This window comes from Leguminivora glycinivorella, chromosome 13 (assembly GCF_023078275.1).
Source record: "Leguminivora glycinivorella isolate SPB_JAAS2020 chromosome 13, LegGlyc_1.1, whole genome shotgun sequence".
Classification (NCBI taxonomy): domain Eukaryota; kingdom Metazoa; phylum Arthropoda; class Insecta; order Lepidoptera; family Tortricidae; genus Leguminivora; species Leguminivora glycinivorella.
The window spans coordinates 17,578,402-17,594,620 of record NC_062983.1 but is presented as its reverse complement, the minus strand read 5'-3'; the positions used below and the strand labels follow the sequence as shown (position 1 = coordinate 17,594,620).

The 16,219-nt window shown below is 39.0% G+C and overlaps 2 protein-coding genes across 2 annotated transcripts in view; both read right to left on the bottom strand.

Annotated features, from left to right (window-relative positions):
- LOC125232375 (hemicentin-1-like) overlaps positions 1 to 16,219 on the bottom strand; it is a 265,437-nt gene that overhangs the window by 61,918 nt on the left and 187,300 nt on the right. Inside the window, exon 8 of the mRNA XM_048138016.1 lies at positions 15,148 to 15,298. Coding sequence (XP_047993973.1) covers positions 15,148 to 15,298 — 151 coding nt within the window. The remainder of the gene's footprint in view (positions 1 to 15,147; positions 15,299 to 16,219) is intronic.
- LOC125232376 (formin-like protein 7) lies at positions 5,908 to 10,271 on the bottom strand. The gene is made up of 2 exons (XM_048138017.1): positions 9,435 to 10,271; positions 5,908 to 6,664 (listed from the first exon to the last, which is right to left on the bottom strand). Exons 1-2 carry the CDS (start codon positions 9,438 to 9,440, stop codon positions 6,023 to 6,025), a joined length of 648 nt encoding a protein of 215 aa, XP_047993974.1. The 5' UTR covers positions 9,441 to 10,271; the 3' UTR covers positions 5,908 to 6,022.

Sequence of the window (16,219 nt, the reverse complement as noted above, 5' to 3'; positions counted from 1 at the left end):
GCAACGGTACCGAACTGGTTGCTCTGCACCTCATGTCTTGGGTCTTCCTGGTGTTGATTTTGAGTCCCGTCTCCAAAGCCTCTCGCCGTAGGTCGTCCAATTTGGCTTGCATGTCGGCGCGTGTGTGGCTCAATAGGCATAGATCATCGGCATAGTCTAAATCTTCCAGCACGTTGGACAGCCCCCACTCTATGCCGCGGCGCTTTCTATTGGTCTTGACCATGATGCCATCGAGGACGACAAGGAAGAGGAGAGGAGAAAGAAGACACCCCTGTCGTACACCGGCCTGAACCGGTATGTCCTCCGAGATGAGACCGTCGTGAGTTACTCTACAGGAATAGTTCCTGTAGATGGCCTTAATCAAGTTTGTTATTTTCTCGGGGACTCCAATTTCTTGTAGCCGGTCCCAGATACAGTTCCATCTCAAGGTGTCGAAGGCTTTTTCGAAGTCCACAAAGGTCAGGTACATTTCCCTCTGAAATTCTGATGCCTGTTCGAGAATTATGCGTAAGGTGTTGATCTGGTCCGTACACGATCGGTTGGGCCGGAAGCCAGCTTGCTCTTTGCGCAGCTAATTCTACGTCGTAGTTATAAATAGGACACAATTACCATGCGTTTTTTCTATGCGATCGGCACCGTTGAATGCATGCGATCATTGATTGTACGAAAAATGACAATTGGCTTACCGCGCGCTACCAAAAAATAATATAACTACGATTATCAGATTATCTGATTAAGACTATAGCGGAGGGGTTAATTCTCCATACAAACGCTCTCGAATATTTCCTCCCTGGTCTTTGAAGATAGAGCAACGATTTTTTCAACACAGGTTTTATTATATTTTTATCTGTGTCAGACCGTTTTGATTTTTTTGATATTTTTATTTTTAAAGACGCTAGAGCCAATCAAAATTTTCCAAAAACGATCTTTTTGATTATGGCATAAAAAAAGGTGTGATACTCAAGATTGGTACAGCCACCGGCAAAAATAAGTGATGATTTCTGTACCTTGTCGCTTTACATCGTTTGACAATTTCGTATGACATTTCCAGCAAGACGTTAATGTGACAAGGTATAGAAATCATCACATATTTATGCCGGTGAGTGTACCAACTAGCCAAAAAAAACTAAACGGTCCGACACAGATTATTTCACTGTTATTCAGATTCTCAAATTTCGTTCCGATTGATTAAGTTTTGAAGGAGGAAACAGTCGAAAGCGGAGATTTTTTCGTAATATCTTTTAACCGAGTTGTACGTAATGCACAATTTTTTTTCAATAAATCTAGTTAACACCACCAGTATATTTAACTAAAAGTCCCATAAGCTCCTTTCCATTCTAGCATTTTCGCTTCTGTAGCGTCTATGTAGGTTATTAGGTTGATCGCTTGCGTTCAATTGAAAAGCGTTTTAGAGTTTCCCTATGGGGCTCTTCAAAAAGGAGTGTACCTGTACAAGTTTCTTGTCGGCAACGCGCATGTGACACCCCTTGAGTTGCAGTTCATTTCATTTAATTTCACAGATAAACTCAGGTGCCTTGAGGTTTTGAGGTTATGTCGGCAGGCTTTTTACTTTCATGAACGACGTTCACGTTGCAATACTAATGCGGTGCTAAGTAGAGCAAGCGCCGGTCGCCAGAACCTTTTCCCATGGAACGTTACATATGTGTAGATGGAGATGGCTATACAAATATCGTATGCCAAGTTCTGAACTCGCGACGCGCGCCCGTCGACGTAAAATGATGTATACCGGTTACGCCTCCCGGGACTAATCTCGCTGCGATAAATTATATGTAACATTACGTATATCTGCATTTATAGCATTTTATTCGACTTTGGCGACAGTTGTGTGTGTTGGAATGTTATTACTTGATGCTCGAATATTTTATGATGGAGATGATCTTGAATGAAAAGGCGAAGTCTTTAGATTAGATGTGATTAGGCTTAGGGATGAATGGATTTAGGATCGATACTTAGCTGATACGCACGGTGTATCAAATATGTAGTAATCAGTGTTATAAAAACACAAAATACCGAATCCTACTAACAATATAGGTAATAAAGATGAATTGATTTGTCAATCTCAGAAGTTGTTGGTATGAAAATTACACCACATCATTATAAATTAACTATTAAGTATGAAAATGTGTCCGTTCCGCTACTGCACGGCGGCTTCGTAACTTTCGTAAATTTACATTTCATTAAACACTGTTGGTGACAGTCTGTGTATATGCGGCTACACAGCCTACGCACATTGACATAAACAACATGCAATTGTTAGTTCCTATCTACCTTTGATACCTTTGACTTTGGGAGAGACCAAATTCACAAACGAAATTCATTTGCACCACGCCACTGCATGGACGATTCTCTTCGTATTTATGCGGGGTATGTCCGTAGCTACCGAATGTGTGGCATGTTGAGATTGTATTGATATAGATGAGTAAAATCTGCCCCATAGTCGCATTCACAGAATCAGCCGCCTTTACACAGACGCTCTATCGCGCGTGATACAGCAATCGCGTGTGAAAGAATGCGCGTGTAAAGCTGGCGGGAGGGGAAGGGAAAGAACGCGCGATTGCGTCTGTCAGTGCGGGCAGTGGGACTTGGTTGAGGTTGTCTTTTTTTCCGCTACAAATTGAAAATAGTCAAGAAGCGATTTCATGGAAACAACGGATTGTTGATTGTTGTTTCTATTGTTACCTTTATTGTTAAACTAGGTTATTCAATCGGTTTTCTTTGTAACCATTTCACATTATTTAATAATGAAATCAGGGGTAAGTTCTTACTCCATGTTTCGAAAGAATATTATTTATGCGTCACTGATAATTACGGATTAGTTCGTAACTTTTTTCGTAATTTCGTAATTACAGGGCTATTGGACCGGAACTTAAATACTTTGTTCTAATAAATATAATAAAACATTTGTTGATGTTTTCATGTACAATGTTTTTAAAATGTCTTCATTTAATTGGATCGAAATAAGATTGTGAAAGGCAACGTTGTAATCCATACTAATATTATAAATGGGAAAGTGTGTGTCTGTTTGTTTGTCCGTCTTTCACGGCAAAACGGAGCGACGAATTGACGTATTTTTTTAAGGGATTGAAATTGACATAGGCTACTTTTTGTCTCTTTCAAACGCGAGCGAAGCCGCAGGCAAAAGCTAGTGTATAATATTTTTAGTAAAATTACTTAAAAAACTAGTGACTTTTAAATGATTGAAACTAAAGTGTATTAATTAAAATTAAAAATTACTAGTTTAGAATGTACTGAATAAATATGTTTAGATTTTTCCTAGAATAGATATTGTGTGTGTGTTATTCGTTGTGTATGAGTATATGTATTACATTCATACACAACGGAGCCTTGAAACATTAAACATATCGCAATTGTAAGTTGACACAAAAGACGCAAACCGCCATCCAGATTACTCGTATCCAAACAAAAACGTACCTATTTCTGGACGTCCCTAAAAAGACAAGAAGTAATGATATTACGTAAGGTGGGGTGTATATTTCTCAGCCTATTGTGTGCTGGACAAAGGTCCCTTTTCGTCCGTTCACTTCCGACCACCCTTTCAACGAACATTCTCACCCTTTGTCTATCTTCGCAATACTCGACGTTTTTCGTTTAGCGATATGCAACGGTGCTCCGTACTTTACGACTCTTGCATTTCTTTGTCCACGTTTCCAAGTTATTGCATCGTTCCTAGTTCGGCTGCAAAAAACTTAAAACAAGTAAGTCCGTTTTAGCAAATTTTACAGGAGAGCCGAAAAACGATTTTCAACTTAAAATATCATTTTCTACAAAAGTATGCAATGTATCAAATTTTTGTTTTTTGGAAAAGATTCCATAGTACAATATCTTTAACATGTTAAATTTTCAAGCCTGAAACTGAAGCCGTTGCGAGTAGCCAGCTGAAAATTGGTTTTAACTTTGTCATAAAATAAGATAAAATAGTCATATCAATCTTAAAAGCAAGCAACACAGGACTTGCTTGTTTCTATCGTTGGCTACACGTCCGTAAACCTATGTAGTTGACTATTATGTTTATGGAATTAGTGTAGATTGGATAATCGTTATCATAATTTTCACTATTAATGATTATAAATGATAGGTAAAAAATAAAATTATATTCAAAAAATATTTGACCTTGATCATATTATGGTATTACATGTTTATTGCATGTAATTACCCAGAATTATGCATGAAAATTGCATATATTATACCTACAATTACTTTTGTGATTGATTTTTAGTGAAACGAACATAATCGTGGTGCTAAAAAAAGGAAAGTCTATCTGGGACTACAAAGGTAAAGTAATTTGCAAAAAAAAAACTACGTAAGTCAGTTTATACTTTAATCAAAATTTCAAACTATCAATTAATACATAAATTCGAATTCGACGTTTTCAAACGGATAGGTATCTAACAATATGTTTTGAGTTTCCTGATAAATACCGAGTAACGAATCGCTGACTGGCGGTAAATCTGACTGAAAATCTTCAATATTTGTAAGATCCTGCTCTGGTGGCAAGGGTGTCGACGCCGTAAACAACGATGAGTTTTTGATGGTATTTTCTCCATTTGGGACACTGTAAATGAGTAATATACTCGTATGACAGTTTAACGCAATAGTTTTAATAGTCTTTATATCTTATCTTTAGAGATTTAAAAGATCCCAAAAATAACAGGTTATGGACGTTTTCTATGTAAGTATGTATTTGTATAAGTATCTATTTAAGTATGTTTATCGTCGCCTAGTACCCATAGTACAAGCTTAGCTTAGTTTGGGGCTAGGTTGATCTGTGTGAAATTGTCCCCAAATATTTATTTAATTTAATTTAAGTTAACCAACCAAGTTGTATTTAATATGAGTAGTAGATACCTATTTTTAGTTTTAATTTGTAGGTATTCAAAATGTACGTGTTAGTACAATAAAGTAAATAATTACAAACAAACAATGTGTACAATGATTATACATACTTACTTTATAAGTACTTTCTTAAGGAATAAAAATATCCGGAAATAGAATCTAATAAAAAAGGTTTACTAAAATACTAGGTACCGTAAATTACGTAAGAAAGTATTTTACAAAGGATAGGTGACATGAAATAATACATTTTAGTACAGTAGATATAATTGCTTGTATACTTACACTTCTCGATTTAAACTCATCGCTACCAACTTTCTCCCTCTGCTGAATTTATTTTTATTATTTTCCATGACTTTGGACACTTAACTTTGCAACTATTATTCTGTTATAAAACGCTTATTGTTCTTAGTTTATCTTTACATGATATAACGATACAACTCACAAATCAACAAACTGACTGTGACAGTTCGTTATTAACAATATTAGCAGGGTATAAGTGCACTTTATACGTAATATTGTGGGTAAGTAATCAACATTATTTTAAGCCTAAGATCACAGTGACAAAGTTAAATCCAAGTGTGTCGCATTTATAACAAATTTAAAGTCAAGTGAGTCGAAGTTTTTCAACAATCGGACAACGATAAAAACAAGTATCTCGTTTGAATAAGTTAAAAACAATCAAGTCGAATTGACACGCTTGCTTTTAGGATTGTTTCGGCTGACTCACTTGCATTTAGCTAGGTTTAAGTCACTGAAACGACTTACTTGGATTCGTGTTTTTCAAATAACTGAAAAATTAAGCTATCTAAAATTTTGAAAAAAATCTGGGTTGTGCGTCTTTATGTTAGGAATTCAAAAAGTCAAAAATCAAAATTTCGCCAAAAACGGACTTACTTGATTATAGTTTGGTACAGCCGAGTTGAAACGATCACAATAAAGAATCCATACTAATCCATACTAATATTATAAATGGGAAAGTGTGTGTGTTTGTGTTGGTTTGGAGGTTAGGAAGCAGAAAGATAAACAAACGTGCTCGCTCAAAGAAGTCCTGTATTCGACTAACGGACCGCCGTTGGACGCAGCCAACGGTACTTAACCTATGAGTACATATGCATACTTATAGCTACAACATCCCTCCACCCTTAGTCTAAAAATATTTCTTATAATTAACGACGTTTCGGGGTCGTTTAGATGGTTCGTGAGTTGGTTGGTCAGTGCGAGTCGCCGTAGTCCGTGCCGATGCCGCGGCGTTCTGTGCCGGCGGCGGCGGCGGCGGGGGCAGCGGGGCCGCGCCGACCTGGAGCGGTGGCGGTGTCGGTGTCTCGGCGTCCAGGGCGGGCAAAGGACCTGGAGGGGTGGCTTGGCCCTCGGCACTGGTGGTGGGCAGAGTCGAATCCACTTCGCAGCCGGCCCAGTTGTCAGGTGATCTCGGCGCATTCAACGTCGAGTTCGAATCAGACTGCTGACCGATGAGACCCGAAGTCGTGGGCGACAAGACGATGGGCGGCATACCCATCTCACTCGATGAAGTTTGACCAGTACTACTACTCTCTCTTTCGTGCCAACTCTCAACGTTCTCCCCTTTGTACTTTAAAAGTTGATTTGTGTGTTTTTTTAGCACAGTGTTGCAACCAAGCAAACTCACTAGGTATACTGTAGCACCGAGTCTTTTTACAATGGTACCTTTCACCCAGCTCGATTTGTGGGCTTTATATATCTTAACTAAAACTATATCTCTATTTAAGAACTCCGTCACACGATTACCACCATAACTAATAGCCTGTGAGCACTGTTTTTGTTTTACAACTTCGTCGAGTGTTGCGTTAAGAGGGGGCGGTTTAGTAGGTATTAGTAAATCTAATCTGCTACGTAGTTTCGTACCGAATAAGATTTCGGCAGGTGATTTTCCTGTTGTACTGTGAATGGAGTTTCTATAATTGAACAGAAATTCATTTAATTTACAGGGTAAGTCTTTTTTATTGTAACCGGATATTATTATGCCCTTAATGGCACTTTTGGTAATCTTTATATATGACTCTGCTTGCCCATTGCTTATAGGATTATATGCCGGTGATGTTACATGGGTTATGCCATTTAATTTGCAAAACTCTTTAAATTGAGTGGAAACAAAAGAACTTGCGTTATCAGAACATATTGTGTGAATTAAACCAAACCTCGACATAACGTCACACAACTTTTCAATCACGACTTGAGTACTCGATCCTGAAGATATGTCGTAACATTCTACCCATTTGGAGTAGGCATCGACAATTACTAGGTAAAGTTTGTTATTTATAGGACCTAACATGTCAACATGCACACGGTACCAAGGCTGAGGAGGATACTCCCAGCAGGCGAGCGGTGCGCGGGGAGGGGAGGGCCTCAGCCCGGCGCAAACGCTGCAACTAGCAACAAAACATTCGATATCAGCTGACATGCCGGGCCACCAAAACCGGTTACGCGCTTCCAACTTCATCTTAGTGCTACCTAAATGACCCTTATGCAATTCTGAAATTATTTGTTTACGACAGTTTGTTGGAATTACAACCTTATGACCACGTACTAAGCACGAGTTTTCTAATGATAGTTCGTGTCTGCAACTGTAATATGGTGTCAAGCGCTTATCGTTGTTTTTATGCGGCCAACCATTTAACACGTTATGTACGACATCTGATAATAACGGGTCAGATTTAGTATAACATTTTATGTCCTCTAGGCTCAGAAAACGGACGCCGTCATAGACAAAATTAATATAAGTTGCTTTATCTAAGAAATCATCGTCGTGGTTAGAATGAGTATCCGTGGCGCAAGTCGAGGCGCGACTCAAAAATCAGCTGTATTGTGTGCACTGCTTACGTATTCTATCTTAAAGTTATATGAGGCTAGAAATATAGCGTAGCGTTGCAACCTATTAGCTGTGACTTCCGGTATGCCTTTGTTTGGGTTGAAAATTGATAGGAGGGGCTTATGATCAGTCCTCAATATGAAAGGAGTAGATCGGCCGTACAAGTACTGATGGTACTTTCGAACGCCATAGATAATGGAAGTCGCTTCTTTTTGTATTTGGCTGTATGATTTTTCGGCTGAAGTGAGCGAACGCGACGCATAGGAAATGGGTCTTTCAGGGCAACCTTTTTCTTTTTGGGACAAAATTGCTGCTAAGCCAGTTGGTGACGCGTCGACAGTTAAAAACAAATCTGCATCTGGGTTGAAATGTGCTAAAACTTCGTCAGATGCTAATATATTTTTTATATTGGTTACGGCCAGTTCGTGTTTGGCCTCCCATGACCACGGGGTATTTTTTTGCAACAAAGAGTGCAAAGGTTGCAAGATGGATGCGGCATTTTTTACAAATGACCTGTAATAATTCACTAGTCCGAGAAAGGACTTTAACTCTGTTACGTTAGAAGGGGTTTTCGCATCTAATATAGATTTTATTTTATCAGGTGATTTATGAAGCCCGTTACGATCGATAATAAATCCTAAATACGTAACGGAGTTTTGGAACAGAGAACATTTATTACTCTGTAGCACTAGGCCTGCATCCTGCAAACGTGTGCATACTTCTTGCAGCCTATGCAAGTGTTGGTCACGGTTCTCTCCAGTGACTAAAATGTCATCCTGGAATAGAAGGACCCCTGGAATGCCAGACAGGAGGCTTTCAATTGTACGTTGAAAAATGGCCGCTGAACTAGCCAAACCAAAAACCAAGCGAGTGTACTTATATAAACCTTTATGAGTGTTTATGCATGTTAACATCTGAGACTCCTCGCTAAGTACTAACTGATTATACGCACGGGATAAATCCAGTTTTGAGAACTGCTGGCCACCGTGTAGTTTCGCAAATAATTCCTCAATTCGAGGGAGGGGATACTTCTCAACTTCTAATTGTTTATTGAGTGAAACCGAATAATCTGCACAAATTCTGATTTTGCCGTCTTTTTTTAGCACGGGTACTATGGGACTTGCGTATTCGGAGTAACTTACAGGTACTAGAATTCCAAGGCTTACTAACCGGTCTATTTCACTTTCTACCATCTCGCGGAGGGCAAAAGGTATCGTTCGGGCCTTATAAAAAATTGGTCTCGAGTTAGGTTTTAAGTTAAGAGTGACGGTTACGCCTTTGCAGCACCCTAATTCCTCAGAAAATAGGCTAGGATATTTACTGGCTAACTCATTTAATACTGTATCTGTGCTAGAAGAGCTGTGTGAGTTTACGGTCGATATTTGGAGCTTAAATCGCGAAAAAAAATCACGGCCTAAAAGGGGAACGCGACGGCCACTGACAATATGTACCATTATGTTAGCTGTAATATTCCTATAAGTAAAGGGCAAAGACACCATACCTATAGTGTCGATAGGATCCTCATTATAGGTGGTTAAGTTAGAGACAGCTTGTTTTATCGGCTCACTGAAGTGTTTATTATATGTGTATTCTGACATAACTGTAACTGCAGCCCCTGTATCCATTTCAAATCGTATATTGACTCCATTCACAAGTACTGTCTCATACATAGGTTCACCTTTAACGGATCTAATATTATGCAAGGTTCGCTTACCGTCATCGCCTACCTCTTCCTCCTCTGGGCAACACTCGATAAAGTTGAGTTTTGCACTATTTTTTTGACACATCCTACGCAAATGTCCTCGTTGACCACACGTTTTGCACCTGTACTTCGTAAACTTGCAAGTCTCCGAGCTGTGACCTTTGTACCCGCACGCTGGGCATACGTTATCGCGCTGAGCTGGTCCCGGCGCGCGCGCTGATGACGTGGCCGCTATCTTAAGTACGGCCTGCTCCTGTGTAGTTGTATTCATCCCTGCGCACGCTACTGCCTGGGATGAACCCTGCCGAGCACACCGTATAGCTTCTGCCAGCTCCAACGCTTTATTCAGCGTGAGGTCTGCCAACGGTTTGGTGAAAAGCTTATCCCTTTCTGGCCCTGGCTGCATGCCAAGGACAAACCGATCACGAAGGGTCTCGTTTAACACTGATGTCGAAAATCCACAATGAGCAGCGAGCCGGCGAACTCGCGCCGCCCACTCCGGTAAACTCTCGTTCGCCTGTTGAGCCGCGGAATGAAATTTGAACCTCTCCGCAAACCCGCATTTCACAGTTTCGAGATGATCGTCCAGGAGTTTAACAACGGCATCGTAGTTTAAAGTCGTCACATCACTAGGAAGGGCTAAATCACGCACCAACTTATAAGTGTTTTCGCATAAACTACTTAATAAAACCGCGCGACGCTTAACTTTTGATTTATCTTCCGTGTCGTCCAAACTATTTGCTAAAAACCACTGCTCGAGTCGATCTTTGTAGGTCGACCATTCCTGAACCTCATGATTGTATGTTGTGAGTGTTCCGATGGTAACTTTAGCCATATTTGACTATTTGTGCACACGCGGTGTGCGACCCGTCGTCGCCAGTGTTGGTTTGGAGGTTAGGAAGCAGAAAGATAAACAAACGTGCTCGCTCAAAGAAGTCCTGTATTCGACTAACGGACCGCCGTTGGACGCAGCCAACGGTACTTAACCTATGAGTACATATGCATACTTATAGCTACAACAGTTTGTTTGTTTGTCCGTCTTTCACGGCAAAACGGAGCGACGTATTGACGTGATTTTTTAAGTGGAGATGGTTGAAAGGATCTTATACTTTTAAACGAGCAATTCTTGTATATTTATTTATTTATTTATTTATTTATATATATATATATATATATATATATATATATATATATATATATATATATATTTCTTTACACTGACGATCTCGGAAACCGCTCTAACGGTTTCGCAGAAATTTGTTATGTGGGGGTTTTTGGGGGTGAAAAATCGGTCTAACTTATCCTTAGGTCCCGGAAAACGCGAATTTTCGAGTTTTCATGCGTTTTTCTTCGAGCGCCATCTCGTGTGCAGTAGTTGTACTGTTAAGACAGAATTCTTTCGGTCGATGTAAGTACTATTTATTGCAAACACTAGATGGCGACACAGGTCAAGGCTAAAACGAATAGAAAATACACTATTTGAGTTTTTGTGGCGAAATGCGCGCCATCTCGTGTGGAGTAGTTGTGTTGTTAAGGCTGAGAATTCTTTCGCTCGATGTAGGTACTATTCATTTTTGAACTAGATGGCGACACATGTCAAGGATACGAAACAGAACCGAGCGAAGCTCGGTTGCCCAATATTGGAGACTGACATAGGCTACTTTTTGTCTCTTTCTAACCCGCCACTTCCCTAAAATGGGGGGGGGGGTGGAACTTTGTACGGAGCATTCAGCAAGTTTTGAATGTAACGCGAGCGAAGCCGCGGGCAAAAGCTGGTCCTTTTATAAAATTTTCCACGTTCTAGCTTTGAGTTTTTATAACAGCATCAAAGAATATCGGGTCATATAAAAATAATTGTCGCTTTATTAGCGGAAGAGTTCTGAGAGAGCTAATTTTACCACTGCAGTTGAAACAAAAAGAGTGTAAGTAGCTTTAAAATAAGTGGAGATACGTCATTTTTGGCTAAGAAAGCAGCTTGGAAAGTGTCGTATACGGCAGACGCTGAGCAAGTGCTAAGTAGCAATGATAATTTTATTAAAGTTAACGACCTTACGGATGTGCTAACCGTTCGGGCTTGCACCCCTTTATCGCTGACTCAGCAATAGTCGTTTCTATAATCATGCGACTAAGCACAGACTACTTATAGTAGATGAAGGATAGAATATGAGTCACTCTCATCTTTCACCCCCCTGGGCACTCGATGGCTTGCATTTCTCATTCTCAGATCAAATACAGTGCAGCGTATGCACGCCAAAGTTGCAGGAACGAATATTTACAAAAGTACTTTTATTTTTAGGTATTTTCTGTGTACACGAGATGTATTTAAAAACATAAGAGTGGGTAAATATCAACTTTGCAAAAAGCACTTTATGACTACGTTTGATGACAGTAAGTTTCATATTTGCTTCATAAATGTGTAAATAAGTATTAAATAAATGATGTCAAAGGGGTTTTCCTAATTCAAAATTGGCTAATATTCACGGTAAACTCAAGAAGACTAGTATTTAGGATACTCAGATAAAAATATTTACTTAAATACATAGAAACGTCCAGTAACAAAACATCCGTACTCGTTACACAACTAAATACCTAGAAGTATCTACCGGGTTCACCTGTGTGGTGACGGGTTAAGAATTTCACCACCCCTTTCTTCCCGTGGGTGTCGTAGAAGGCGACTATGGGATATGGGTTAAATTGTGGCGTAGGCGAGAGGCTGGTAACCTATCACTGCAATGTCACAGTTTCATTTCCTTTCAACACCTTATTTGCCAAGAGTGGCATTGAAGCTTTAGTAGTTTCGTGTGTTCTGCCTACCCCTTTACGGGATACAGGCGTGATTGTATGTTTGTATGTATCTACCGGGATTTGAACCTAGAACTGCGCACTACCACTAACCGCTAACCCAAACCGGTCGTCGTACACAATTTGCATAATCGAATCTACATGATCCCAGTCTAGAGGTGTAAGTCAATGTTCCCAAATTAAGAAGTACCGCTAATTCCTTTACGCCCACAGAGTTAGGCAGTTGATTGTCAAAATTATAAAGCAATCAGGAGCAATTTGCTCTTGGGCGCGGGTAAAATTGGATTATGAACTTTTGGAAACAAAAATTGCTTGTAGCTGGTAAAGCAGTTTGGTAAGATTCAATAATAGAAATTGGCAATGACACTTAAACTGTTATAAATGTAATTTTATTTTATTGGTTTAGTCGTTAATTGATATTTTACAAACTATAAATTGTATGTATGTGTGTGAATTTTAATGTGGACAATAGGCGAGACGACTAAAAAAAAACGAATTAGTTCGTCAGTTAGATTATCAAAGAATTTTAGACACGTATTTTTTCTTTTTTTCTCGTAAACGTTGAAGCGTTGAAGTTTCGCGTAACGTCACGCCTAGGTACAATTTTTACTTAGAAGTGACGTCACATCAAGCCCCCACTCCGGAACTTTGATGCTCTATATCTTTGTATTTTTTCATTAATTAGAAAAAGCGAAAATTATGCGGTCAGTATTTTTGGACGATTTAACTGACGGACTAAACAGAATGCCATTTTTATATATTTTTTGTTGCTTTACATATTTTTATCATTAGTCGAAAATTTACATACAATACACGATCGAGAACCTCATTATCAAAATGAACAAAAATTGATTTACAACTGTTATTCTGTCCGTCCGCAGATAATCTCAGTGACCGTTAGCACTAGAAAGCTGAAATTTGGTACCAATATGTATATAAATTACACCGACAAAGTGGTAAAATAAAAAGTGGAAAAAAATGTTTTGTTAGGGTACCCCCCCCCCCCCTACATGTAAAGTGGGGACTGTTTTTTTTTTTTTCATTCCAACCCCAACGTGTGATATATTTTATAGTAATATTTGGATAGGTATTTAAAAATGAATAAGGGTTTACTAAGATCGGTTTTTGATAATATTAATATTTTCGGAAATAATTGCTCCTAAAGGAAAACAAAGCTTCCTTCACCCCTCTAACTTTTGAACCATACGTTTAAAAAATATGAAAAAAATCACAAAAGTAGAACTTTATAAAGACTTTCTAGGAAAATTGTTTTGAACTTGATAGGTTGAACAGTTTTTGAAAAAAATACGGGAAACTACGGAACCCTACACTGAGCGTGGCCCGACACGGTCTTGGCCGGTTTTTTTCTCATCATGTCGGAATACAAGTTTTAAAATTTATAACAAAATGTGACTTTATATGGGTAACATTCCTTATGCCGTAAGTGTTTCGTTAGGTATCGATAGTTTAACAATTTTGATAAATATAGTCCTTATTAAGCGTAAGGACTCTTTTCGCACTGAACGCTACAAAAAACTCTAAAATCTAGGTAAAATATACGATACTGGAATTCAATTAGTTTGTTCCTCGTAAGTAAGCGAAGAAAAATATCATTAAATTCTGAGAAGATTCTTTGTCTACACATAATTTCGTGAAAGCCGAGAACAGTTCTTGGAAACCGTGGGAGTACTTAAACACAAAATTAATGAGAGCACGCAATTATTTAAATAATGAGCTGCCGTGACCACTTTGTTTCGTATTCATGATTGAATAAATAATTGAATAAACGTGATCGTGAATAACGATTGATCTCAATTTCTCTGTGCCGTTGGATGTTAATATTATCTTGATTGGTAACTGCCACTGCTCCCTTTTAGGGATTTCTAAGCTTTGATGTACAGAAAAGGTAAATTCATATTTATAACATATTTTGGCGAAATTCACCATCTTCACGATTCGCTCATTAAATATTGGTTTTCTAATAACTGACCCAAATATCCTAAAATAACTTAACAGGCAAATAACCTGAAATAACTTAGCAGCTACCTAATGCCATTGCGGCGAGAATCGGCATTTACTCAATCTGTGCCCGTCTTTCGTGTACGTATTTGATCATTTTTGATGTAATTGTGTGTTTACGGGTTAAGAATTTTCCCTATCTTCCTGTGGGTGACGTATAAGTCATTAGGGTTTGTTGTGGGCGCTAGTCTAGCAACCTGGCACTGCAATATCACTAGCTAAGAGTGCCACTAAATCTTGAGCACCTTCATTTGCTCTGCCTTTTATGTATGTAATGAATTTAGCCTTTATGTATAGCTAGCACACTGGCAAAGTACTCGCGCCCCTCCTGAAGACTACGTTCGTCCCGTCGAAATGCTCCCAGCCGGGCATAACAACCATGGCCGACTTGGAAAGCCTTAAACAGACTGCGTTCCCAAGTTGGCCGGAGCAAGGAGAACTTGGAAAAGTGGGGCAGCCTAAGCTGCTCAGACATCTTATGCACATGTGGGACGGCTCCCCAAACCATGACACACATGCTGTGCTGCCCAGCAAACCCACACACATGCTCCGTGGAAGATCTACGGGACGCGACAGACAGGGCAATAAGCGTCGCGACCTTCTGGTCCCGCTTAATATAAAAAGAAAAGAAACCATCGACACGAAAAGAAGCCATTATGTATGTAATGAAGTTAGTACATATAATGTAATGAATTTAGCATTACGTCGTCCAAAATAATCCAAGGGAAAGAAGGCTCCGTAGGGAACCGTCGCAATCGGTTGCATACTTCTCTTATCAGCACTATGTGGCATGTCGCTCTCGCGTAGGTCTCGCTATTTAGCCACTAAAAGCGATTTTGTCTGAAATAGACAATGAAGTAGGTAGCCAGAAGTAGTAGGTAGTCCAAAATAAACAAATACTCACATACGACGTCCAGTTTGAACGAGTCTTCTATACTCTGCCCCGGCAACGCACTGTTGTCGGCTTGACATTTGAGCTGTGAACCGTCGTCTTCAGGCAGCGGCATGAATTCTATCGTGCTGCTTACCCACGTCTCGTTCTGGGCTTCTACTTTCTAAAAAGAAACATAGATGGCGTTAGTGAAGTCAATGTCATTTTAGTCGTAGTTTAGAAAATCATACAGACCTTTTTTCTAATTGTTCGCGTAGTTAATGGTTTCGCAAAAATTAAAGATAAATTTCACGTAGCTTTATTTCTTAGTTGATTAACACAAACAGTATAAAAATCCTTCTCAGTCCTCGTATACAATTTTGAACTTTTATTGAGTAGGTAACAGAAGATTCCATATTCAGAAAAAAAAAAATACTTCCAGGACTTAGGAGGTATTAATTCAATGAGATAAGTATTAGGAAAACAATAACTGCCACAGTTCAGATATTTGTTTTAATCTATCGTATTGGTATCGCTTTTTTCCTCAACCTATCAGCTAGATTGGGTGAGTATCAAACCAGGGGGCAAATTCTGAATGTAATTAAAAGTTACAAATTAGGATTTAAGTAAATCTCTACGGATAGAAAAAAATTGCATCAGCTTCAAGTCAATGACTGGCAAGAGGCTGCGCAATATCGGGACCGGACACGTGGCGATCTCTCATTTCGAAGGCCATGATTCACTTTGGATCATTGAGACAAAATAGTTAGTTATAATTACTTTAGAAAAAAAAAACCGGCCAAGAGCGTGTCGGGCCACGCTCAGTGTAGGGTTCCGTAGTTTTCCGTATTTTTCTCAAAAACTACTAAACCTATGAAGTTCAAAACAATTTTCCTAGAAAGTCTTTATAAAGTTCTACTTTTGTGAGTTTTTTCATATTTTTTAAACATATGGTTCAAAAGTTAGAGGGGGGGGGACGCACTTTTTTTTCCTTTAGGAGCGATTATTTCCGAAAATATTAATATTATCAAAAAACGATCTTAGTAAACCCTTATTCATTTTTAAATACCTATCCAATGATATATCACACGTCGGGATTGGAATG